General features: G+C 44.9%; 2 protein-coding genes across 9 annotated transcripts in view; one reads left to right on the plus strand and one right to left on the minus strand.

The window, feature by feature from the left end:
* The first annotated feature begins 1,083 nt into the window (after positions 1-1,083).
* Positions 1,084-7,183, plus strand: cbx7a (chromobox homolog 7a). 2 transcript variants are annotated; one of them, XM_063903246.1, is made up of 6 exons: positions 1,084-1,349; positions 2,302-2,345; positions 2,737-2,796; positions 2,938-3,004; positions 4,377-4,695; positions 4,791-7,183. In XM_063903246.1, exons 1-6 carry the CDS (start codon positions 1,281-1,283, stop codon positions 5,309-5,311), a joined length of 1,080 nt encoding a protein of 359 aa, XP_063759316.1. In that variant the 5' UTR covers positions 1,084-1,280; the 3' UTR covers positions 5,312-7,183. The 2 variants fall into 2 exon arrangements, with proteins under 2 accessions (XP_063759316.1, XP_063759315.1); XM_063903245.1 differs by having other exon boundaries at positions 1,087-1,349; positions 2,731-2,796.
* A 1,393-nt stretch (positions 7,184-8,576) lies between these two features.
* Positions 8,577-23,851, minus strand: part of ep300b (E1A binding protein p300 b) — a 31,405-nt gene continuing 16,130 nt past the window's right edge. For 2 of the 7 annotated variants that reach the window (XM_063903205.1, XM_063903203.1), the window contains exons 17-30: positions 22,527-22,645; positions 20,437-20,676; positions 19,781-19,869; positions 18,763-18,843; positions 17,365-17,421; positions 17,006-17,083; positions 16,551-16,618; positions 15,778-15,928; positions 14,786-15,046; positions 14,524-14,689; positions 14,227-14,394; positions 13,988-14,149; positions 13,556-13,828; positions 8,577-13,144 (exon numbers count right to left, since the gene is read on the minus strand). In XM_063903205.1, coding sequence (XP_063759275.1) covers positions 9,815-13,144; positions 13,556-13,828; positions 13,988-14,149; positions 14,227-14,394; positions 14,524-14,689; positions 14,786-15,046; positions 15,778-15,928; positions 16,551-16,618; positions 17,006-17,083; positions 17,365-17,421; positions 18,763-18,843; positions 19,781-19,869; positions 20,437-20,676; positions 22,527-22,645 — 5,243 coding nt within the window. In that variant the 3' untranslated portion in view covers positions 8,577-9,814. Of the gene's footprint in view, positions 13,145-13,555; positions 13,829-13,987; positions 14,150-14,226; positions 14,395-14,523; positions 14,690-14,785; positions 15,047-15,777; positions 15,929-16,550; positions 16,619-17,005; positions 17,084-17,364; positions 17,422-18,762; positions 18,874-19,780; positions 19,870-20,436; positions 20,680-22,493; positions 22,646-23,851 lie in introns of all 7 variants that reach the window. The other 5 variants (XM_063903199.1, XM_063903198.1, XM_063903202.1 and 2 more) reach the window with 4 other exon arrangements.

Genomic DNA, 23,851 nt, shown 5'->3' on the forward strand with positions numbered 1-23,851 from the left:
TTCTTTGGATTTATGGTAAATTGCCCCAGACAGGAAATTGCTGGCAGGTAACAATCCCAATCATATATTAATTTGCATCATCTAATTTGCTGCAGTTAACCAATACTATTTCTAAATTATGAAAGGAGTCATAAATTATGTAATTTGCAATAATATATGCCATAAATGTAAAAAATGAAATAAAGCGTTTCCCTTTGGATATTCCTAAAAGGTTAAAAGCAAGTTATGACCTGAAATAAAAGGATAAAGAGGGTTCACTGAGTTAAAATTCCTCCTACTGGAATGATTAGGAAATATTTGCCATGGTGCGACAGAATGGATGTTGAGCAACATTAACGTGAGCATAATTTGAGTTTTAAGTTCAAATGAGTTGTAATATTACAGTTTCACTCATGTGTTGGTATGTATGTGTTTGTTGTGTTGTTGATTCTTATGAGTGTACCTGACTGATAAATCATCTCCTCTGTTTTTGAGTTTCATTTATTGTAAGTATGATCCTTGCTCAATAAAGACATAATAATGTTATTTATTTTAAGATAAAATGGTGATGAAATCCCTCATTGTGTGTTTCCACTCCATCCCCTTAAACTGGAGTTTATTAAGCTTGTTAAAAATGCAGGTGTCATATCAGCAACAGAGGGAAACAAAGAACAGTACAGATAATAGTTAGGATTATATAAATATAAATGGGAGTAAACATGTAATAATGATTAACAAGGTGCAAGGTGAAAAACGGAGGCGCTGAATACACATATATGCAAATATTATTGAAGATAATGTACATGTATATATATAAGTATAATAGGAGTTCACTGAGTCAAACATTCCTTGTAACTGGATTGATTTCTAGGTTTTTAACCACAAAATGTTTGTGTTTCCACTTCCCCTGAAACTGAAGTTCATTAACCTTGTGGTTTTGACCCCCCCCCCCCCCCCCATCCGCTCCTCCGCTCCTCCGCTCCTCTTCTGCCCCTCTTCTGCACTCTGCCCCAATTTGCGTGCGCAGTCACGCTATCTCGGGAACGCGCATTGGGGGCTCGGTTCCTACGCAATGGAGGGGCGGCGCGCAGGACTTAAAGCAGCGCGCTTGTCCTCCTGTGTGTTGATCTGTCGCAGATTTCAGAAAGTGAGGGAGGCAGGAGCTGGGAGTTTTTGGAGAGAGGAAAGAGAGAGGAACATAAATCAGAGCGGCGGCGCTGACACTTTCCGGTCATATATAACTATTTTTATTTCGGCACTTCTCAAATAAACCAGCAGAGACCCAGTTGTTGTTTGGAGCGATGGAGCGGTCATCAATAGGAGACCAAGTGTTTGCTGTGGAGTCAATAACTAAGAAAAGAGTGAGAAAGGTAAGACAAACTAATAACACACAACATATAACTTACATAACTTGCTTGTCTTCCCAAATAATGAACAGTATGTTCCGGTTTGCTGTGAACAACAAAACTAGGCTACGCAATATCCTTACAGCCTACTTTACGCACAAGTTCTAAATCTATTATTTCAATCCTCTGTGCCAAAGTTCAAGATTGTTTCACAGCATAAGTCTCATCCTGCAGCCTCTCCGTGCAGCTTCATGAGATGCTGCAGCATTAAGCATGTTTTGATGCCCACGCAGCTGTAGTAAGAAGTGGAAGGGGGTGTGTAGGTATCCAGGAAACGGCTTTACGGACACAGTAAGTGGAGCTACGCAGTTGATATGAGTTGCGCCAGTGAGCGGCGGAGAATCGGTGGGAAACTGCAGCGTAATGTCACTGGATGCTGCGTAATGGTTGTTTTCACATTGGAGAACATTTTTAGATTGTATTTCACGCAGCATGTGCACATACAGTGCATTCTGTGAAATAAATAGTGATGTAATACATAATAATATCGGAATAGATCTGCTCATAAATAAAAGCTCTCCTCCACATGCTCACTGTGTTTATCCATGGATGTGGTCATGTTGTTATTTTCTTCTCGGTATGACTGTGATCATTCCGGTTGCGCAACACCACGTTGTTTACATGTTCGCTTGGCCCCACCTATCACATTACGTTCTAGAAGTAGCTCGTGCATTCTACGAGACCGGCGCGTGGAGCCCATGTGCGGTCACGTCACCTGTCATTGACGTCAACCCCCTCCCCATGAAACCACAACATTTAAAAAAAATGTCCATGACCCTCCTCACTTTAAAGGGACAGTCCTACTGTTTTGCTCTTGTTTTTAGCTTTTTAATGCACCACACTGAGGGGGGACATGTGGGTGAATGTAATGCGTAACTCCCCCCTTTCTTCCCCTCCCCTCTTTCTCTCCCCTCAGGGTAATGTGGAGTATCTTCTGAAATGGCAGGGATGGTCCCCAAAGTGAGTAAGCCTTGAGTCATCATGAACCTAATATCCTCCATATAAACTTAGTGGCCCTTTTATATATAAAAAAGATATGCTGCTTCATACCTGAGATACCACAGACAGACAGACAGACAGACAGACAGACAGACAGACAGACAGACAGACAGACAGACAGACAGACAGACAGACAGACAGACAGACAGACAGACAGACAGACAGATATTTAATAGTGTGTATTGTTATATAGCGTTATTAGCATAACTTGGTGCAAGTTTTATTTATTGAATATTTCTTACAAATTATACTTTTGAAATAGTAATAGGGACAAATTCAGACAGACGGATGGATGAATGGATGAATGGATGGATAGACAGACTATATTAAATGTGTGTGTTGGCAGATACAGTACTTGGGAACCAGAGGACAATATTTTGGACCCGCGCCTCGTCCTGGCCTACGAAGAGCAGTGAGTAATCTTTGAGAGCTTTCACTTTATGTTTGCTAAGCCCTTTTTTTGTGTTTATGTGCTCTAGCTCACAATCTGTTTCTCTTTGTCTCTATTGCTCTGTTATCTCCCAACCCTCTACTTCTTCCTCTTTTCATCCAGTCAGGAGAAGATCAGAGCTCTGGCCTACCGGAGGAAAGGTCTCAGACCCAGGAGGCTCCTCCTGCGGGTAAGAAGACAGCTTTATCCCCACATCACTGTGTTGTACCTTTCTCAATGTTGACTGCACTCTAACCTTTATTTTAGTCTCACATGTCTTTGTTGTATCTTCTTGAGTGCTAATGTTTTCTAATCCAAATAGATTGTTATCCTTAACCCCTGAGATGATTGTTGGTTGTAAATGTAGACTATTAGGAGCCTCCAAAATTCCCACCAAAAACCCTCTCACCTCAAGGGCACTCGGACCGTGCAGACCTCCAAAATGTAATGTATTTATCCTTGGCCCATGCTCCACCTTCCCACCAAGTTTCATGAAAATCAGGCGCAAACACAACCAAAGCTCTAGAAAAGTCCTGATTGAAGCAGCAGAGCCCCAAGTTTCCCGACTTTTAGTCCCTTGTATGAGTTAAGCCCATTTCCTCATATGCTACTGTAGCCTCTTTCATGAGACTCTACCTGCTTGGTGATAGCCATCATATTTCAAATCCCTCGTCTTCAATTTGTAATGAAGGTTTAAAAGATCAGGTCTGAAGCCTCCTAGCATTTTAGATATTTAGTAGGATCAATTATTTGTTGTTTTTCTCTTTGTTGAAGGCAAGAACAATGTCAAATATCACAAGAGTGTCCATGCTCCATACATTTCCTTTGTGTGACAAATCAAACCTCAAATGTTTGCCATTAGCTAGAAGCTATTGGGTCATTAGTGACCATTTTCCTCCAAAAAATGTAAGGGACCCATACCAGTCTCTCAAAAGATAAATCATATGTGGATCGTAAGACAATGGCTGAATTAATTGAGGAGATACCAAAATGCATTTTTACCGATACACACATCTTCTCATGGTGCGTATTTAAAAAAACTAAATCCTTTTCATATTCTTTAACGGGAACAACATTCTAATTTCTGTCCTCAATTTGACATTCTTTTTATTTGATTTTTCTCTTTCCTGTGCACTCTGAAGAAGCTAGCTGAGACCCTGTGTCCACATAGCATCTCTTTCTGGAGGAAAGACGCTGGCTGGACTCTGGGCAGACTCTCCTCGCTTCCCTCAGCTTTTCTATAAAACGCTGGGAGGTTCTGCCCAGCAACCAGCCAGCACCTTTCAGAGAAAGACGCTACGTGGACACGACCTAACACTGACAGTAATGCTATTAAGAGAGTAACGTCTAACAATGGTAACTACACATACAGGCACTGATCAAACCTAACAGGCTTTATGTAACACTCCTAAATTAACCCATTAGCTTAGCGACATAACTTTCTTTAGGGACAATATGACACTTCAGGTAGTTTCCGCACAGATGACAGAATTGTTTAACATTGTGTAGCCGTTGTCTCAAAATGAACACAGTAATGATTTTGGACTTTTCCTCTGCTGCAGAACATCTTTGCCATGGACCTCCGAAGTGCCAACAAGGCCTCGGAGAAACCGCCCCCTCGATTAAGACTCTCCCTCACCCGATCCATGAGTACAGATGTGGACCAGGGCGAAAGAGGCAGCCTGTACCGACGTCTGGCCCGGAGGAAGAGTAATCAGATGGGGTCCAAACGGGGGACAGAGGGACCCTCAAACAAAGATATCCTCCCACTGAAGAAGAGGAGTGAGGAGCCCATTGAGGAGGACTGGAGCGGCACCAGCGAAGAAGAGAAGCAAGAGTCGGAAAGCATCACCGAGGAGACATGCGAAGACAGTTTCTATGGTTGGTTTATAAAGTTAATCACTTACAAATTCATAAGTCATGACCCCTTGAACTTTTAAAGGTCAAAACCTTTTTCTTTCTTTAATGTCGGGCAGAGTGCAGCTCCCCGCCTTTGCTGGAGCGAGAGGACTTAGAGATGGAGGAGGAGGAGAAGTTGGACGCCGAGCTGGCAACGGTGAGCACAGAAACATGGACTGAAAAACCGGGAGAATGGACGGCGGACACGAGACAAACGCTAGTGTGCGACCAATCAAAAAACAGTGATTCCACGCCCAAGGCTGCAGCGGAAGATGAAATTTCCGTGGGGTCAGATTGGGACAGAAGTGAGGAGGACCTAGAGTCCGAGTGTCCCAGATTGGAGAGCAGTGTTTCTCGAAGCAACAACACAACCTCGGTGATAGTGAGTCATCGAGGGAGCAGCAGCACTACAGGCTCCACTACTGAGGTGGCAGCGAATAAGAAGGGAGAAAGTGGCAACAATCAGAGCACAACGGAAACCACGCCCGCTGAGGCCGAACATCCCAGAAAGGTGATATCTACTGACGTGACGATCAACTTTCTGACGGTGACGATTAAGGAAGCCCCGGTGGCAGAAGGCTTCTTTAAGGGCTATTAAATGATGAGAAAAAGAGAGATTTAAATAACCATAAGTAGACCTGCCACTCATTTTATACGTGTAAATAGTCGTGTTTGTTAGTTAAGTCCACACGTTTACAAAGATACACTCATTTCCTACTGAGTTCACTGAAGACATTGTTGCCTTTTAAATAAATAAACAAGTGAGTGGTACATTTATTATTGTGGCGCATTTATAGAGTGGTGCAGTGATGACAGATTATTGCAGGCTGACGCGGAAGTTAGCATTGCAAGGGTTTATCCGACCGGAAGCCAATGAGATTTTTCCATTGGATTTTAAAATATTACAGAAAATAAGATCCATGGCAAACACACGTCCACGATACAAACACGTTCCGTTCATAATCTCTGCAAACTAATGGCACTTTATGATGTTAGAAGCAGTAATGCAATCTCCAGAAGTAAAAAGCTAACGTTAGGCTATAAACGAACCACAGCACGGTCACATGACTTCACACCTCCACGGCTAAGCTAACGGCTGCTAATGTTAACATTAGGAATATTGCAGAAAATAAACTCTGTGGCAAACACACATTTATGATACCTACACGTTTCGTTCAGCAGGATAATCTGCAGATATTACCCCAACACATGATGTTTGAGTCTCCTGTAGTAAAAAGCTAATGTTATAAAAGAACTACAGCGTGGCCACATGGCGTCTCCACCGCTAAGCTAATGGCTGCTAATGTTGATGTTGAGTGGTCTTTTTTGGCCATTGTTAGCAACCACTGACACATAAAGGCTTCAAACATTCACCAGTGGGGTATTAACTCACGTATATTTGAACGCCAGAATTAAAACGTTAGGCTAAAAACAAACTACAGTTTGGTCATATGACTTCACATACAAAACTTTAAAATCTCTGAAGATAGTTTTTTTTTTACTACTGTAAGAAATACTGAGCTGAATTTAGGCGTTTAATCACAATCACGTTCAAAATACTGTTGACTTTTAGACTAGGGAACCAGAAGTGTTAAAATGCTGACTAATTTCCTGGTTTTAGGAAGCATTCCTGCACCACTCTGTCAGGCGTGATAGGAAGCCAGAGGCCCCAAAAATATCCTCAAATCATCAATAGCACTCCAGAGGACTCAATGGATATCAGTGGCAGGTTTCATTCCAGGGGTCGCTGGGGCTACTGACAGACAGCATATGTAACAGTGCACATTACTACTTCCATGCAGCAGCTACTTATATTCCAGTCGTCCTCAGTGCTTTCCAGCCAGGCGCTCAAATCTGTTCTCGGGGTCTGTTTCAGTCGCCTCTTTTTCTACGTTTTGTAGAGACATTGTTCTTTTCTTTATTTGTTCCAAGTATTCACACAGAGATTCCTGCATGCCCTGTCAGTTTGTGCCACACGTGCACAAAGCTCTGTCCTGCGGTCTGTTGAAGGGTTTATTTCTGTCACAAAGGACATAAAACAAAGAGGGAAAGAAATGAATGCCTGCCGCTTAGATGAAGTTCTGCATTTCAAGGAGGCTAAGATGCACAAAATGAAGTACACAGTTGTGTTTGCTGTCGTCTGTCCTTTTTGCTTTTCAAGCATGAAAAACTTCCTGGTTCTATTTTTGTATTACCAATTGATAGTCCAATCTTCTCACTAGCCTTTGTGTATTTCAAAAGAGGAGATATCAGTTTACACCGCTGCCGCTCTGATGTGTAATAATGGAAGCAAATGTGCATTAGGTTCGACTGTAGTGAGCATTTATTTATTGCATGTCACATGTATAAGCTAAACTAACTTATGTCACTTATATGTGTCTTTCTCTGAAAAAGATAAACTGTCAAACATGTCTTCTCTTGAAAAATGTATTTTTATTTCGACATTTCCAATAAATATGTATTAAAATAACTTGTTTACATGGAGTTTACTTATTATGTGGTTTACTGAACGTCCTTTTTATATACACTGAATATCAGACAGTGGTTTGACGACAACCCTAACCCTGAGTTTTATATAGGTGCATTTAAGCATGGAGGCAGTCTTAATATGCAAATCTGAATTTTCATGTATTTAGTTATTATTACATTTGTTGTCAAAAGTGTTTCCCAAATCCCAAAGTTGCCTCTTGAAAGAAAACACGGAATATCCAATGTTTATTGATTTTAATTGGAGGTCCTGTTGAGGAATAGAGTTCCTTTAACATCTAATTTCAAGCAACTGATGTTTCATTTAAGAACAGAGTACTGCAGCTTGAATTTGAAATGCCTGATTTTGGCACAGAAACCCCGATAAGGAAGTAAGATAGAATTTTTGCATCGGGTGATCCGTTTTCTAACCTCAACTCAGTTTTTATGACTAATGAAGGTGCAACTAATTTTTGCCACGATCATTTTCTTCAATTACATTATGCTTGGGTGAATGGGGTCATTTCTCAAAGTCTTTACAACAACAACAACAACAACCAACACCAGACTAAACAAAAATGTTTTTCCACGTCTGACAAAATGTTTAGTGCCTTCAGTCAACAACAGTGGTACTACGTGTCGCCACTAGGGGGGCGAGTTGCTCTCAGGAAAGACACATTACTGTAAGTGACGTCATGGAGGGCGAGTTCCCAGTTTACAGTGAATCACAGGCTCATAATGTCTGAAGTGTGTGTGCTTGTGTGTATATAAACCAAACCAGCTGTGATCAAAGGGGTCTGGATCCAAATACAATATACTTTATACAGTAGGGCTTTCATTATGTGTGACAGGGAACATTTAACAGCACATCATTATTTTTAATAGTGCATTCTGCTCCTGCTTAAAGGTTTGAATGCATGACTTTTACTTATAGCCAAGTTCAGTGTGTCAAATACACAGCATTTAAACTCAAATAATATTGAAACACAAAAGAATGATATCCAAACATTAAAAATATGAAATCGTTTTGAGGAGAGAGGCAGCTTCAGGAAACGGGTCAACATATTCCAAGCTCAAAGCCACTTTTATAATGAGTGTTTCATTGAGATAGCTTTTGTTTGTGTTAAAACACTTCAAACTTCTTAAATTGCGCAGTTTTTCCCTTTCAAATATTTCAATTTCTTTGTAACAGTTTTTTTCTGCAATGTGTTTTTTTTACTGCTCAGTTTAAGTTCATTTTCCCGATCATAAAAATACATATTTTTTCCCATTACCATTTTCAATACAGTACTTCTACTTGTGATGGAGTATTCCTACAGTGTAGTATTAGTACTCTTAGTATTACTTTCTCGCCCACTTCTCATACCTCACAGACAGCCTCATGCAGGACACGTCACTGTTGGTAATTTTCATTTTATTATAAAAAACAGTATTTGAGTCCACAGTTCGTGTTTCCTTTGTACAGTAAAAAATATTAAATTAAACTCCCAAAGTTCTTAGCAGAAAGATAAAGAGGATGGAGTTTGAGGGGAGGGGGAGCAACTTCCCCTACAGAGGAGGAAGAGGAGGAGGAAGGATTTAAAGTCCGAGGGGAGCAGCAAAGGGGACGAGGCAGAAAGAGACGGAGAGCGATTTCTCCTTTTTCTCCTCATTTCTGTGCAACACAGTTCATTTGGATCAAAATCCTCTGTTCCGAGAATCCTTATAAACAAAAACAAAAACAAAAAAACACAAAAAAAAGAGAGCCCACCCCACCCGTTATTTTCTCATCTCAGCCCATGTACGCAAAATGTTTCAGGCACACAGGTATGCACCCCCCCTCCCCAAGCCTCCACTGTATTAAGTGTCTTTAAAAAGGAAGGAGTGCACACACATTCGAGGGAGGGGGTTTGCATGTTTGCAGGGGAGAGTCCAGCACGATGTCCGATACCGAAGTGTCAATGTCCGTCTCAGCCGCTGCGATAAAACACTGACATTTGAATTATTCCCACCTAAATGAAATATCCACTACCCCCCCGTCATAACAGTCATAACAAAAATATATTTCTATACGAATTGTAGCAGTCTCAGGGTACATAACACCTCCGCAACACCCCCCCTGAAAGAAAACAATAAATAAACCCAAATATATATATAAAAAATGAAGATATGCATCGAGTTTGGATTTACATTAATAATAATCCACATCACTCCGCAGAACAGAAAGCCCGATGCATGATGGGAAATCAAACCGATAGAAAAGTCCTTTGCATTAAATCATTTCCTCTTTAATTCTTGACCACTGTTAAAATCTTAAAAACATTTCTTAAAAAAAAGGCCTATTTACCCCCCTCCCTCCCAGAAAATATCACCTATTCAGCGAGAGGAGGAGGTGAGTGGGGGGGCGCTTTAGAGAAACCCCCTTCTTTGTCCACAATTGGCAAAAAAATATATTAACAGCAATAACTTACAATTCATTTATTCTAATTTATTTAACGACTGCTTTGATTTATTGTTCATCTCCCATAGGAAGTTCAGTTCAATGCATCTTTCTGGAAAACATTTTAAATAACATTTAATAAATCGTATAAAAGAGGAAAGGCTGGGGAACAATAACACTGTCCTGGGTGAGTGCAGTTTGTGCAGAGACCACCTCCTACATGATGTCCAGAGGGTTGTGATTCATGTTCTGGCCCAGAGGGTCCTGCCCGCTGCCCCCCCCCGGCCCGTGGAGACCCGCCATGCCGCTCAGCTGGGACAGCATGGCGCTCGGGTCTGACCCAAACTGATCCATAGAGTTCTGCTGCTGCTGGTTCCCTGGCTGCTGCTGCTGCTGGACCACCATCCCTGGGTGGTGCTGGTTCATGTGACCCGGGTGGGGGGATCCCGTCTGCATCTGGGGGGAAATGTGGTGGGGGGACGGCTGCGGCTGCATGCGCGGCGACGGACTGGAATGCGGCGGCTGCGACTGTGGTCGGGGCGACGGCTGCGGGGATCGGACCTGGTTAGCGAGTGACGAGGACAGCGCCTGGTTCTGCAGGTGGGGGTGGGGGTGCGGGGACTGAGCCATCTGCTGCGGCTGCTGGGGGCTCATGGGGTTGCTGTGCTGGGCTGGAGACCCCCCGGGGCCCAGGTGCTGCTGCTGCTGCTGGAGGAGCCTCTGGTGGAGGGCCTGCTGGAGCAGAACCTGAGTCGACGGGGGTCCCCCTTGAGGGGGCTGCGGCCCCTGAGGGGGCTGCTGAGGACCCCCCCCTCCACCAGGCCCTGCGTCGCCGCCCTGCAGGCCGGACATGGCGTTCTGCTGCTGCTGCTGCTGCTGCATCTGCAGGTGGTGCTGGTGCTGCAGCCGCTGCTGCAGGACCTGCTGCTGGGCCACTGAGTATCCCTGGCCCTGCTGGCCCTGAGGACCCCCACCGGGTTGCTGGGGGCCCAGAGGCTGACCTCCCGGAGGCCCCTGACCAGCAGTAGGAGGCTGCATCCCAGGCTGCCCCATGTAGCCCTGCTGAGGGGGCTGCGGCTGTTGGAACTGACCGTGGGTCACTCCCATCTGCTGCTGTGGCTGCTGTTGTTGTTGTTGGTGTTGTTGTTGTTGTTGTTGTTGTTGCTGCTGCTGTTGCTGGAGATGCCGTCTCATGAGCAGCTCTCTAAACTGGGGGTTGTTGATATTTCCCATCTGTGGCCCTTGGCCCGGCATCCCCCTCCCTCCACCTTGTTGTTGTTGTTGCTGTTGTTGCTGTTGTTGCTGCTGCTGCTGCTGGATAGCTGCAACCTGCTGCTGCTGTAAACTGCTGAGCATCGGCCTCTGCTGCGGCTGCTGCTGCTGTTGTTGTAGTTGCTGTTGTTGCAACTGTTGCTGCTGTTGTAGTTGTTGCTGCTGTAGTTGTTGCTGTTGTTGTTGTTGATGCAGCTGTTGTTGTTGTTGTTGTTGTTGTTGTTGCTGCTGCTGCTGCTGCTGCTGCAGCTGCTGGGCCATGGTCGCCATGTTAACATTGGCTCCTCCCTGACCCCCCATGTTCACCTGGGGGCCGCCTCCTCCCACCATGACGTTCCCAACAGGCCCTCCTGGGGGCCCTCCGGGGACACCGCCTGGCCCGCCCGGGCCCCCTTTGTATTTGGAGGCCCTCTGCTTGATGAATGCGGCCATGAGCTGCGGGTTGGAGCGCAGGATGTTGAGGACCTGGTGCTGCTGGTGCGGAGAGCTGGGGGAGCGCAGGGTCCGCAGCAGTTCCTGCAGGGCCGCCTGGGGGATGTTCCCCCCTGCGGCCCCGGGGACCCCGGCAACTCCAGGAACCATCCCTCCAGGGATCCCGCCTCCGGCACCTGGCTGCTGTTGGGCCATGTTCATCAAGTGGCCCTGAGATTGCTGCTGTTGTTGTTGTTGTTGTTGCTGCTGCTGCTGCTGTTGTTGTTGTTGTTGTTGCTGCTGCATTTGCTGCTGCTGTTGTTGTTGTTGTTGTTGTTGTTGCTGTTGTTGTTGCTGTTGCTGCATTTGCTGTTGTTGAGCTGCAGTCAAGGCCGGATGGTTCATCTGGCTCATCATGACCTGCCTCTGCTGGGGGGGAATCCCCTGACCCGCCCACTGCGGCTGCTGGGGGTTTTGATGTGGGGGCCCCATCCTCTGCTGCTGCAGCTGAACCTGAGGGGGCATCTGGCCCTGCGGCATGTTACCCTGCTGGGGGGGCTGCTGCATGGGCCCTCCAGCACCAACCATCATCCCGGATGGGGCCCCTTGCTGTTGGTCCATGTGGGCCCGAGCTGCTGCCACTGCTGCCTGGTTCTGAGGGGGCAAACCCTGGGATACAACCATCCCAGCGGCCCCCGGGTGCCCCATGCCCATCTGCTGCCCCTGCCCCTGCTGATGGTGGGGGTGAGAGGGCATCAGACCCGCAGCTGCCTGTCTCTGCAGAGCCATCTTCCTCTGAGCGTCCGCCACCTGCTGGATCTTCATGGCGATCTCCACCGCTGCAGGGGGGGGTCCGGAGTTGGGGTGCTGCTGCAGGGACGACGGGCACTGAGGCTGGTTGGGAAGTTGTGGCCCTCCAACGTTTCCTGCCATGCCTCCGAGCTGCTGTTGCTGCTGCTGCTGGGGGGGTGTGGCGGAGCCGAGGAGTCCGGGTTTGCCCTGCGACTGGTGGAGTGGGGAGGAGCCCGGGGGCCGGCCGGCGTACGGAGGCAGATTGTTCTGGTGCTGCTGCGGGTTGCCCTGCTGCTGGACCTGAGGGAGCATCTGATGTTGGGGGGAGCTCATCATCCCCCCGCCTCCCCCACCCTGTATCTGCTGGAATTGATGGTGCATGTTGTGAGGAGGCATGCCGCTCTGTGGAGGCATCCCCCCCCCCTGCTGCTGCTGCTGCTGCTGCTGCTGCTGCTGCTGCTGACCCATTCCCTGCTGCGGTGCTGGAGGACCGGTCTGAGTCGGCGTCTGGGGGGTTGGAGGCTGTGTTCCACCAGACGTCGGGGTGCTGGGAGCCGTGCCATTGTTCCCGGGCGATGGAAGGCCTACGGCTCCTGGAGGACCGACGGCCGGCTGCCCCACCCTCTGCATGCTGGCCATCCTCCGCCTCAGCATCTGCGCCTGCTGGAGCCGGTGCTGCAGCTGCTGCTGACGGAGCTTCTGCTTGATGTTGAGGCAGAACGGGACAGGACACTTGTTTTCCTGGCAGTGTTTGGCATGGTAGCAGCACAGCGCGATCAGCTGCTTGCAGATGGGGCAGCCCCCGTTGGTCTTCCTCTTGCAGCCCTTGGTGTGCTGCACCACGCGCTTCATCTTCTGGCAGGACGGCAGCGAGCAGTTGGCGTTGCGGCACTGGCAGGCGTGCACCAGCGACTGGATGCAGCGCTGGATGCTGAGGCGGCGCGAGTCTCCGGGGCTCTGGGTGGCTGCTGCCGACGCGTTGTTGCTGTCGTCGTCCAGACCCAGACCCAGCTTGTCCATCTTGTGCTCGTGACCTTTGGCGTGGTAGCAGGTGATGCAGAGGTCGTAGTCCTGGAGGAGGGAGGGGGAGAAGAAAGACGGGAAAATAAGTATGAACCAAAGAACTGGAGTAAATAATGCATGTTAAATAAAATATTTCATGTCTGATTTTATGAACCATATTTTGTGCAACACTTCTATAAATAATGTGCAAAACTGACTTGATTTCAAATACTGATTGGAAACCAAGGAAATCTGCAATGTAACTTAGATATAATAATTGTTTTACAGTTAAAGAGTTGACTCAACATAGTATGTTTAGCTGAGTGATCTCAGAGAGGTAACATTGTCTATTCGGCAACACTAAAACCCATTTCATTTCATTTAAACTATCCACAGGATCAGTGTTCTCCTGCTATAGTTTGTTCTCCAGTCCGACTCAAAGTCATAAGAGCAGGATTTGAGTGAATGTGTGTTCCTCACCTCGCAGACGGTGCAGTGGAAGCGGGTCTCCACGTGGTGCTTGCACTCGTTGCAGGTGTAGACGAAGCGGTCCTGGCTCTGGTTGTGCAGCTCCACCAGCATGCACATGGAGCTCCACTTGGACCGGCGCAGGGAGCTGAACTCCAGATGTTTGTCCCGGGCCAGAGTCAGGAAGGCATCTCGGCCGTCCATCAAGTCGCAGGCCATCAGGGGGTCTGGGTCCGAGATGGGGGGCAGCGAGTTGGCGGCGGTGAGACGGATCACAAAGAAGACCTGGGGATCGAAGGGGAGAGGGTCAGCTGGAGGATCTTTGTACAGTCAGGGTTTCATTAAATAGCTTTAAATTGTAAAGTGGAGTCAATGTGACACGAGGCGGCATTATGTCCTATAATTAAGCCATTTATCACATTGGATCAAAGTGGACGTGCGGACCTCCTTATGTTTTTCCATGGTGGCGTAGAGTTTCTGGGAGAGGTCGTTGGAGACGTTGGGCATCCCCGGTTTCTTCTTGTTGGCTCGGCTCAGGCTGCTCTTGTTCTTGCTCGTCTTCTTATTGTTCTTCTTTTTGGCATTCTTGCTGTCTGCTTTCGTCACCTGCAAACCATTTAAAGTCAGAGCACCGCCAGGACAAAAATCAGAATGATGATGATGTGGACTCTTGTAGTACTCACGTCTGTGCACTCGTTGGAGGTGCTGTTCTCCTCCCTCTTCCTCTCCTCCTCCTCCTGCTCCAGCTCCTTGATGCTCTCCTCCAGGACGTTGGGCCAGAAGTCTCCCTCGAAGTACGGAAGCTCTTTAGCGCTCGTCAGCCGGTCCTCTGTCGCCTGCTTGAAGACGTCCTGAGAAACAAAGAGAAATATGTTTAAGAGCATGTCCATTTTATATCTAAGGTCCAGATGTTATCCTTGACTGCTGAATTAAATCAGAGCGATAGCTGTTCTAGGTCTGAACAATAACTCAAGACTCACCTTGTAGTCGTGAACGATGCGCTCAGACACAGCTCTGTCCAGCATCTTCCGGTACCACTCCTGCAGCCGTTTTGGCTTGGGGATCTTCTGGTCGGCGGGGTGACAGTGGAAGATGTAGTCGTCGCCTTCACTGGGCGGACAGGCCCAGATGTGACCCGTCGTGTACCTGAAACAGGAAGGCATGAATTCATTAGTAAAAAGTATTTTTATTCCCTTTTTTTATGTTCATTTTCATGCAAGGCATAATGTTTTTTTCTCTTACCCGATCCTCCGGACGTACTCCAGGTATCCCAGCAGGATCTCGTGGTAGACATTCGTTCTGATGAGTCGCGGTTGGAAGAAGTGCACGCTGTCCAGGTAGGAGATGTACACTCGCCTCTGGTTGGGGGGCGGGCAGTCGGAGCCGTACTCCTGGACGTGCATCCCGAAAAAACACACGTCTGCTCCGTCGATGTCCTCGAATGCAAACAGGGCTTTCATCCTGTATGGGAAGGAGGCGCACATCTCCCCGCTGTCCACAAACCTGAGGGGAGAACACAAACAGGGTGAGATAACACAGGAGAGGTCCTCAGAAATAAAATTACTTTTAATTCTTTATCACTGATCCTTTATCGGACGTTTGACTTCAACGTCAAATAATTGTATACATTTTTTAAACTTTTTATAGAATTATTTATTTCATTTAAGGATGGAGATACTGTCATGAACCCAATTTCATCACAGGATAAATAAAGTATTTAAGTTCTTGTTACAGCCTGATGTCCACTCTGTGTCAACCAGCTGTTGCCTGGCAACAACATCCTTAAGCATTTGTTTTTGCATTGGTGTGGAGGAAATGCTGCCTGGAAACCGGTCCATCAACTAGCACCCCCTGCTGGTCAGAACCAACTTGGACCGCAAAGCCCATATGCACGCTATATTTTAGAACACAGCTACAGATCTGTTTATAATGTTTTAATGGATATTAAAGCTTGTTGCACATGATTTATGGAGTGTAGAGGCTGATTTACTTCTCTGACAAATGAAATAATAAAATGTACACTTAGTCGTTTATTTTCATGTTGAACTGTTGCTTTTAAAAATTTGCATCAGCTTTCAGATCAGCATAAAAATCAGGACATTTGAGAGCACAACAACCAGCTTTGGGAACGGGAAGTCATCTCAGAGTGTGTGTGTTAAAAAAGGGTTTGAGTCTGTGAGACGAGATCCACCACACGTCCATGTTTGACCCAGCAGTGAAAAGCGACCTCCTACCTGGACTTCATGCCCGGCTTGACCTCGGTCACTTTGTCCGACACGTGGACGACCCGGATGGTGACGTCTCCGGACTCGGGGAGGTTCTGCTTCCTGATGTAGTCGTTCACTCGCGTCTCCAGATAGTTCCCCAGCTTAGTCTGAGGAAGCCCTGCAGGAGGAGGAGGAAGAGAGAGGTGTCAGAGTTACGCTCTTACAATAGTAGGGGTCGTTAAAAGCTGCAGGTTTATGGCTTTTTATCTGAGTTTGATTCACAGTTCAGCGCACATGTTGTTGGATAAGTGTCAGCTTAATGACATCTAATGAAAGCTAATGCAGCTATGGACATTTCAATCACCCTCACAAGCCTTTTCCTCAACTTTTTAGACAGCTGGTTATCAATAGGGATGGGATTCTGAACAATTGCGTTATACAAGTATCGTGATTTCCATCTTCTCAGATTCTGAAACTGCCGAAAAGAAATACTTGTTTTTAATGTCTAGAAAATACTCGTTTAGTCTGCTTTTAAGTCTTACATTTACCAAACCACCTTTAAGCCACAGAGAAGACTAGAGTAGATCCTGAACTTCACGGACACCTGATTGTATTTAACCTGTGCTTGCCTCTTTATTAAATATCCTATTGATTTGATTTTGCCTTTTATCTGTCTGTGTGCTACTTTAACAATGTACATTTCCCCTCTGTGGGACGGATAAAGGATTTCTGTTTCCCCCCAGTCTATCCATATATCACATGGATAGGATGAAAATAAACACAGGCATGAAAGGACTTACTTTTGGCCGCGTATTTGTTCTCTTTCCGCGTCTTGTTGGCCGCTTTCAGGCAGTTGTCGCATGTGAAACTGTACGGGAGGAAAGAGAAGAGTAAAAGGTTAAATGAAGTAGAGCAACATGACATAGATTAAGAGATGTCTTTAATGTCCTTCCTTTAAATCAGCTTTAACGGCTCTATATAATCTCAGCTTTAACACCTTCTTCAAACTGCAGCTCAAAGTCTGTTATTATAAACATTGATCTTAAAATAGCTACTCCACAGCTACTTGAGAATGTTTATTCATGTGTGTTAGTATTTTCTCCCCCCGAGCACCTTTATCGATGCTTTGGATGAATCTAAAGCTTTTTTTTAAAGAAAAAACAAAGAAGGTCCGATTAATTTTCCAGACCCATACAGAAACAGAATTTATAGAGTGTGTGTGTGTGTGAGTATGTGCGTTTGATAGCTGGCTTACCCCAAAGGCCATATGGTATCATGATGCAGCACGCAGATCTGGTGCATTTTACGACCACAGTCAATACATTCCACAAGTCTGAGAGAAGAGAGAGCGGGAGAGAAAAGACAGACACCAGTTACTAACGCAACGTGTCACAGTATAGAAAACACCCCGTTTGATCTAAAGGAGACACAGAGAAGCTAAATAAATAAAGTAATGATATTTAAATCCAATTCTTAATTGAAAAAAGGGATTTATTAGCATTACAATCCCTTTGTTTTTAAATCTGAAATCTTGATACAATACTTATAGATTTGAAAAGGATCACAGGGATGGTGGGAAACCGTTATTAATGAGAGTAAAAAAAGAGGACGTACAACTCGGGGTCGAGTGTGTCGTTCTTCTTTCGCTGGAATTGCTCTTTGCTGATGGTGCTGTGGAGAAAATGTGGAAGTTAACCACTGTAACACTCACAGAATAATAAGAATACACATAAAACATGGTTATTATACACTGGTGATGTAGATATTGAAAGTGTTTCATTGAAAGACAGTCGAAATACTGCCTAAAAAAGGACCCTTTGCGTCCATTGTTTCTAAATCCCATTTAATTATAGCTTCAACTTAGGAAATAATTGCCATTGATCGATCAAATTACTTTTCAATTAGCTCATTTGGTCTTTACATAGTGAAAAATACCCGCCACAGCTTCAAAGAGTCATATAACGTCTCAGTTTGCCCAAAAAACATTCCATATACAGTGAAATAAAACGTGGAAAAGCAGCAACTCTTCAGAGGCTGGAACATTTGGTATTCCCAAATCATAAAACTCCATAACCCGTTAATTTGATAAATGGAAGTTTTAGTAAAGATCATTCATTTCTAAACATACCAATTAGGAATATGATACACAGGATATTTAGGGTTTAATATTTACATTTGATTGAACTCGTGCCCCCTTAAAAATACTCCTGTTTGATCGTTTCCCTCGTGGTAAACATGAAGCTTGAAAAACTGGAATAATATAGCGCCAAATATATACGTGTGATACTTCAAATTAGAACATTTTCTTTAATCCGAACGTCACTTGTGGGTAAAAAAAAACGGGTCAAATGGGATGTTAAAGGGATAATACAACAGTCACTATGTATGATCTATTCTTAATTGAGTTCAGTTGTTATATACCTTTTATTAGGCCTCTCTTTTAATGTTATAGTACTTTTTGTCCTTGTGCTGCTGAAATATCTATAATTTCCCCTCAGGGATAGCGATGGGATGAAGCAAGAAGGTATAAAGGATGGAGATTAAAGCATAAATAAGTTGATAGTAGTTCATTTCCATTAGCGAGGTAAATATCCTGACGAGTGACTATAAAAAGCGTCTAGCTCAAGATCATGTCACAGAAATGAGAAATCGAGTATCATTTAATTTGAACACAGGCATTATCATGAAACAGACCACACCACATTGCTAATTCTTTATTTATTGTTTGCAGGTAACCTTATAATTAATACTCATCTTATTAAGATTATATACACATGTTCAAGAGTTGTAATATAATGTCTGGAGTTGCAGTTATTTTGGCTTTTTGACTGTGTCTGATGTCAACTTTTTGTTGATTGAAATCCAAAAAAAGGAGTTAATGAAAGCTGGTACATTGCCCAACTGCTCAGCTGGACAAGCATTACATGAGAAAGTGTATGTTTTTAATGTGGTGTGTGTGGTGTCTGCTGCGAGTGTGTGAGAGGAAGACAGGAAGTGTGCGGCGGTACTCACGTCTGAGGCTGGGAGGGGTCGTCCCCCAGGGAAACGGTCTCGCTCTGGATTTCGTTGAAACACTTCTCACAGAAGTGGTACCTGTCAGCAAGAAGCCCATATTTTGGTGAACTACACCGTTCGTCATCAGCACAGCCAATCACAGAGAGGGCACGGAGAAGCAGCCGCCAATCAGGGCAGGGCAGGACACACAGGAGGAGGCAGAGGGCAAGGAAGGTCGTCGCCAGGAGGAAGCAGCCAATCGTGATGCAGGGTTTTTGTGTGGGCGGGTGTTTTGATTTTGCGCGCAAATTTTGGAGTGGATGATTGGTCACACCAAAACAGGCCAATGCAGACATCACAAGCGTTAAAAAAGGAGGGAGAGAAGGGGGGAGAAGGGACGGGGAAAGGGGAGTCAAAATGAATATTAAAAAAGCGTGAAATAAATCGTTACAGGTAAGACAATGGAGGGGACAGAGAGGGAGGGGGGACAGGATGTGAACAACAACCAACAGAGGACAGAGAGCCAAGGCAAAGCAAAGATTAGCGTCAGACGTCCAGTGGTAAACAACAACAACATTACAGCAACATGAGAGACCACTAGGAGCTGAGGAGGAGGAGGGGGGGGGGTATGAGTCTCAGGACATGAAGGGGCGGATGAGGAAAAAAATAAACGGTAAAGCAACAGAGACCCATCATCCTTCAGTTCATTCATAAAGTGGGAACCTTTCCCCTGTGGAAGAGAGTAGAGGCAACACTTCCTGCTGTCGTTATTTATGAAAGTGTTGTGAAGTTAGTCGGTGAGTGCTTCGGAAGACAGGAGCCCACTTTATGAATGAAACCATAATGGAGATTTAATAAAACGGTGAGCTATGAAGATGGAAGATGATGCCAGGGTAACCATTTGAAGCCAAATTAAAACTCCTCTGTGATTGCACTGGTTGCATACAGGAAATATAATACACACTGTGCAGAAACACAACAGCAAGGTGCCCATAATATTTTCTACAAGTGTTTCCAATGCGTCGAAAGCCCTTACCTGTTCTGGTAGCTGAAATAAGCAGCGTCTCGTTGGATGGTACATAACTGTTTTCCGTAGCAGCACAGAGTTTGGGGGGAAAACTCAAACTGCAGGGATAAGAAGAGACAAGAGATGTGTGAAGATTTGTTATCTGAGGAACATCGGACACAAACTGAATGAATGACACTGTTCTCAGAGTCGTCTTCAGCCAGGATTAATAAAGTAAGATTCACTTTGACAAAAATCACAGCTAAAAACACTCTAGATTCTCAGGCTGATCTCATCTGGTTTAAACCTTATGCTAAGCTAATGAACGGCTAGCTGTAGCCTCATATTCAACAGACACTTACGATAGGTGTCCTTATTTTTAGAGAAAAAACAAAACAAAGATGCTAGAAAAGCAATTAACAAGGACATGTCGCTTTTGTTTACCACCTGCTTTGTTTGTGCTTTGTTGGAGTTTAATTGAACTGGAAGAAACTAAAAACATGGACCACTGAATAGATCCAACTCTGGATGATTGTGCAACCTGTTACTTAAAACAATGCGACTCAAAATGAAGGAAACCCAAACCTATTCCTGACTTAAAAGGGGAATGAAAAATAGCTCCACTAAAGGGAAATAATCCTCATCTGGGACCACACAAGATTAGAAAACCCTAAACCAAGCCTTACCTTCCTCCCACAGCAGTACCCGAGGCCCTGCATGACGGGGTCGATCTCGGACTCGAACACCTCGGCCAGCTTGGAGCAGTACTTGTAGACGCGCGACGTCTTGCGGTTGTACAGCCAGGCGTTGTTGAACATCAGCCAGATGTCGTCCACGTACTGCCACGGCTCCTGGTACTGTCCCGTGTCCAGCTTCCTTTTGATGGTCGACAGGTCCATGGGGTTTTTCACGATGTCAAAGTAGTCCTGCTTGGGGTTGGCGCCATCAAGGATCATGTGGTAAAGTGTGGTTGAAGAAGGGGGGGAGAGAAATAGGGGGAAGAAGAGTATGATCGTCAGCATCAGGGTTGTGGTCATCAGGTGAGATGATCCAGGCGGGACCAGAGGAGGGAGAGAAGAAGAGGGTGCAGGGAGGACAATGTAGTTGAGCGCTGCAGAAAAGAAGGTTTGCGTGCAAACAGAGAGACATGACAACTTCTGCCCTCAGCTCTCTGCTTTGCACCCTCCAATAAATCTGTGCTGCATTCAGGGACCAGGATACCGCCACAACTCTGTCCTCTACCGCTAAATACTAAAGGAAACAAGCTCGAGCTAACACGTATACATCCTTATAAACATATCTTGTCATTTAGCCACACTGCGGTTGATGCTTCTGTGGAAATCTGAAAGCAAAGAAAGCCTTCAGCCTCGGGAAGCATTAAGGGTGCAAAACCAAGAAGAACAGAGCAGTGGAAACAGCAACAGGCAGACAGAAAATCACTGCCTTATTATATAAAAGCAACAAAGAGTCTGGCGATACGATGGCAGGAGTTAAAGCCAACAGTGCTGAGGGGAAGCAAATGTAAAGATGGGGAGGACCAGTCTGCATATTTCCTTTACCGACATCTGCTGCTCCTCCAAACTAAATTTGAGAAAGGAACGGAGAAGATGGCGAGGAAAAGAAATGCTTTTTTTTGGAGAATCAACCAAATTTGGAACAAGAGGAGGTGTGAATTTAAAAGAGCACGGTCCGTCTTGGTGTCACCATGGCAAACACAGTTAGGAAACAGACCCTCTGTCTTGAAAATATCCAACAGAAGTGATAAACGTTACAACTTACATCCAAATAATTGTGTTAGATAATCACACAACAGTAGTAAGTTGGATCACTTGAGCCAAAAGCCTCATCACTGCTCTGTATTAAACCACACACTGCACGAGGCAGCGGGAGGACGGACACCTTCCCTCTGGGTTCAATATTTCAATATTTAGTGATTTCAAACTGTATGTATGCACATACTGAGTCTTGAATTTGAAGTGAGGATTTTCCTCTAATTTGGATTTAATGAGGGTAAAATAGTCATTGCCCAACCTCTGCACACCGCCAGCTTGAACACCTACACACTACTACTGGTGAGGAACTGAACTAGAAAGCTAGCAATGGGATGAAAGCTAAAAAAAAAACTAAAAAAAAACATGATTTAAAATAAAAACTAAAATGTAATCAAATAAATAATAGGTGATAAATGAAAGCAATTGACTCGAACAATTGGAAGCAAATTAAAAATTGGATTATAAATATAGAGGAATTAAATAGGAATAATGCTCTGATGGAGGCGGGGTCCTTTTATATTCAATTACTTTTAGATTCTTACATTTGGGGGGGGGTTACAAATGTGTTGTCAGCACAAAAATCTTAATTTCCGTGTGAAAAATGTCTTCCTTTTGTTTACAGACTACTATATTTTAATCCCTTTTGCACCTTGTTCCATCAAAGAAAAGGCAACCGTTCACACAAGTCATTGCTTTGATTTACAAATGACAAGAAGTTTCAAAAAGGAAACGCACACGCACGCACATCCAAATCTAATTTTCTTAGCTTCTGTCAAGCGATGGGAGGAGAGTAAACTAAAAGATTAAATAAACTTGAAGCAGATGTTTTAAACTAACTCAGACATTGTGACATCTATGACAAAGGAGAAAGAAAAATTAAGATGACAAAATAAAGAATAATTAAAAAAAAAAAAAAAAAAAAAAGCTACTTTTTCAGAGGAAGCAAAATGGCAGCCAGTGCAGTCCCTTACCAGGTTAGTTTTGTTACTAGTTCGAATACGTACGGGTATTCCCAGTAACTGGGGGTCCACCGGCTGGCGGAAGGGCAGGGACTCGGGGTCCTGCCGGTACAGAGCCTCCAGGGTGGGCATCAGAGCCTGACGCAGCTCCTCCGGCTTGAAGACTGGAAGAGTAGCAGTGAGAGAAACACAGTGAGGAGTGAAAGGGGAGAGGAAGAGGCACTGTAACACACTACAACGAGGCGTCTCCTCTCTGAGGCATTTCAGAGGTATTATTTTCTGACAACACCTGGAAGATTGTTGACATCCTGTGGGGTTTCTCTATGAGTTTCTCTGTGTGCTACCAGGGTCTCTGTCATATGTCGTAATACAGACTGAACAGCCCACTGAGACAAATGTGTTCTTGAATTGTGATTTAAGGCTTTATAGATAATCAATCCTTCAGCTTTCTTGAAGAGACTCGAGGTCCATTTTTTAAAAAGACATACAGTGGGGCAAAAAAGTATTTAGTCAGCCACCAATTGTGCAAGTTCTCCCATTTAAAAAGACGAGAGAGGCCTGTAATTTTTATCATAGGTATACCTCAACTATGAGAGACAAAATGAGAAACAAAATCCAGAAAATCACATTGTAGGATTTTTAAAGAATTTATTTTCTAATTATTGTGGAAAATAAGTATTTGGTCAATAACAAAAGTTCATCTCAATACTTTGTTATATACCCTTTGTTGGCAATGACAGAGGTCAAACGTTTCTGTAAGTCTTCACACGGTTTCACACACTGTTGCTGGTATTTTGGCCCATTCCTCCATGCAGATCTCCTCTAAAGCAGTGATGTTTTGGGGCTTTCGCTGGGCAACACAGACTTTCAACTCCCTCCAAAGATTCTCTATGGGGTTGAGATCTGGAGACTGGCTAGGCCACTCCAGGACCTTGAAATGCTTCTTACGAAGCCACTCCTTCGTTGCCCTGGCGGTGTGTTTGGGATCATTGTCATGCTGAAAGACCCAGCCACGCTTCATCTTCAGTGCCCTTGCTGATGGAAGGAGGTTTTCACTCAAAATCTCACGATACATGGCCCCATTCATTCTTTCCTTTACACGGATCAGTCGTCCTGGTCCCTTTGCAGAAAAACAGCCCCAAAGCATGATGTTTCCACCCCCATGCTTCACAGTAGGTATGGTGTTCTTTGGATGCAACTCTGCATTCTTTCTCCTCCAAACACGACGAGTTCAGTTTTTACTAAAAAGTTCCATTTTGATTTCATCTGACCATATGACATTCTCCCAATCCTCTTCTGGATCATCCAAATGCCCTCTAGCAAACTTCAGACGGGCCTGGACATGTACTGGCTTAAGCAGGGGGACACGT

Source organism: Eleginops maclovinus, chromosome 16 (assembly GCF_036324505.1).
Source record: "Eleginops maclovinus isolate JMC-PN-2008 ecotype Puerto Natales chromosome 16, JC_Emac_rtc_rv5, whole genome shotgun sequence".
Classification (NCBI taxonomy): Eukaryota; Metazoa; Chordata; class Actinopteri; order Perciformes; family Eleginopidae; genus Eleginops; species Eleginops maclovinus.

Coding starts and splice junctions, on each gene's coding strand:
- cbx7a (XM_063903245.1), top strand. CDS start 1,281: ATGGAGCGGTCATCAATAGGAGACCAAGTGTTTGCTGTGGAGTCAATA. Junction 2,346..2,730: donor TGGCAGGGATGGTCCCCAAA/GTGAGTAAGCCT, acceptor GTGTGTTGGCAG/ATACAGTACTTGGGAACCAG. Junction 2,797..2,937: donor GTCCTGGCCTACGAAGAGCA/GTGAGTAATCTT, acceptor CTTTTCATCCAG/TCAGGAGAAGATCAGAGCTC.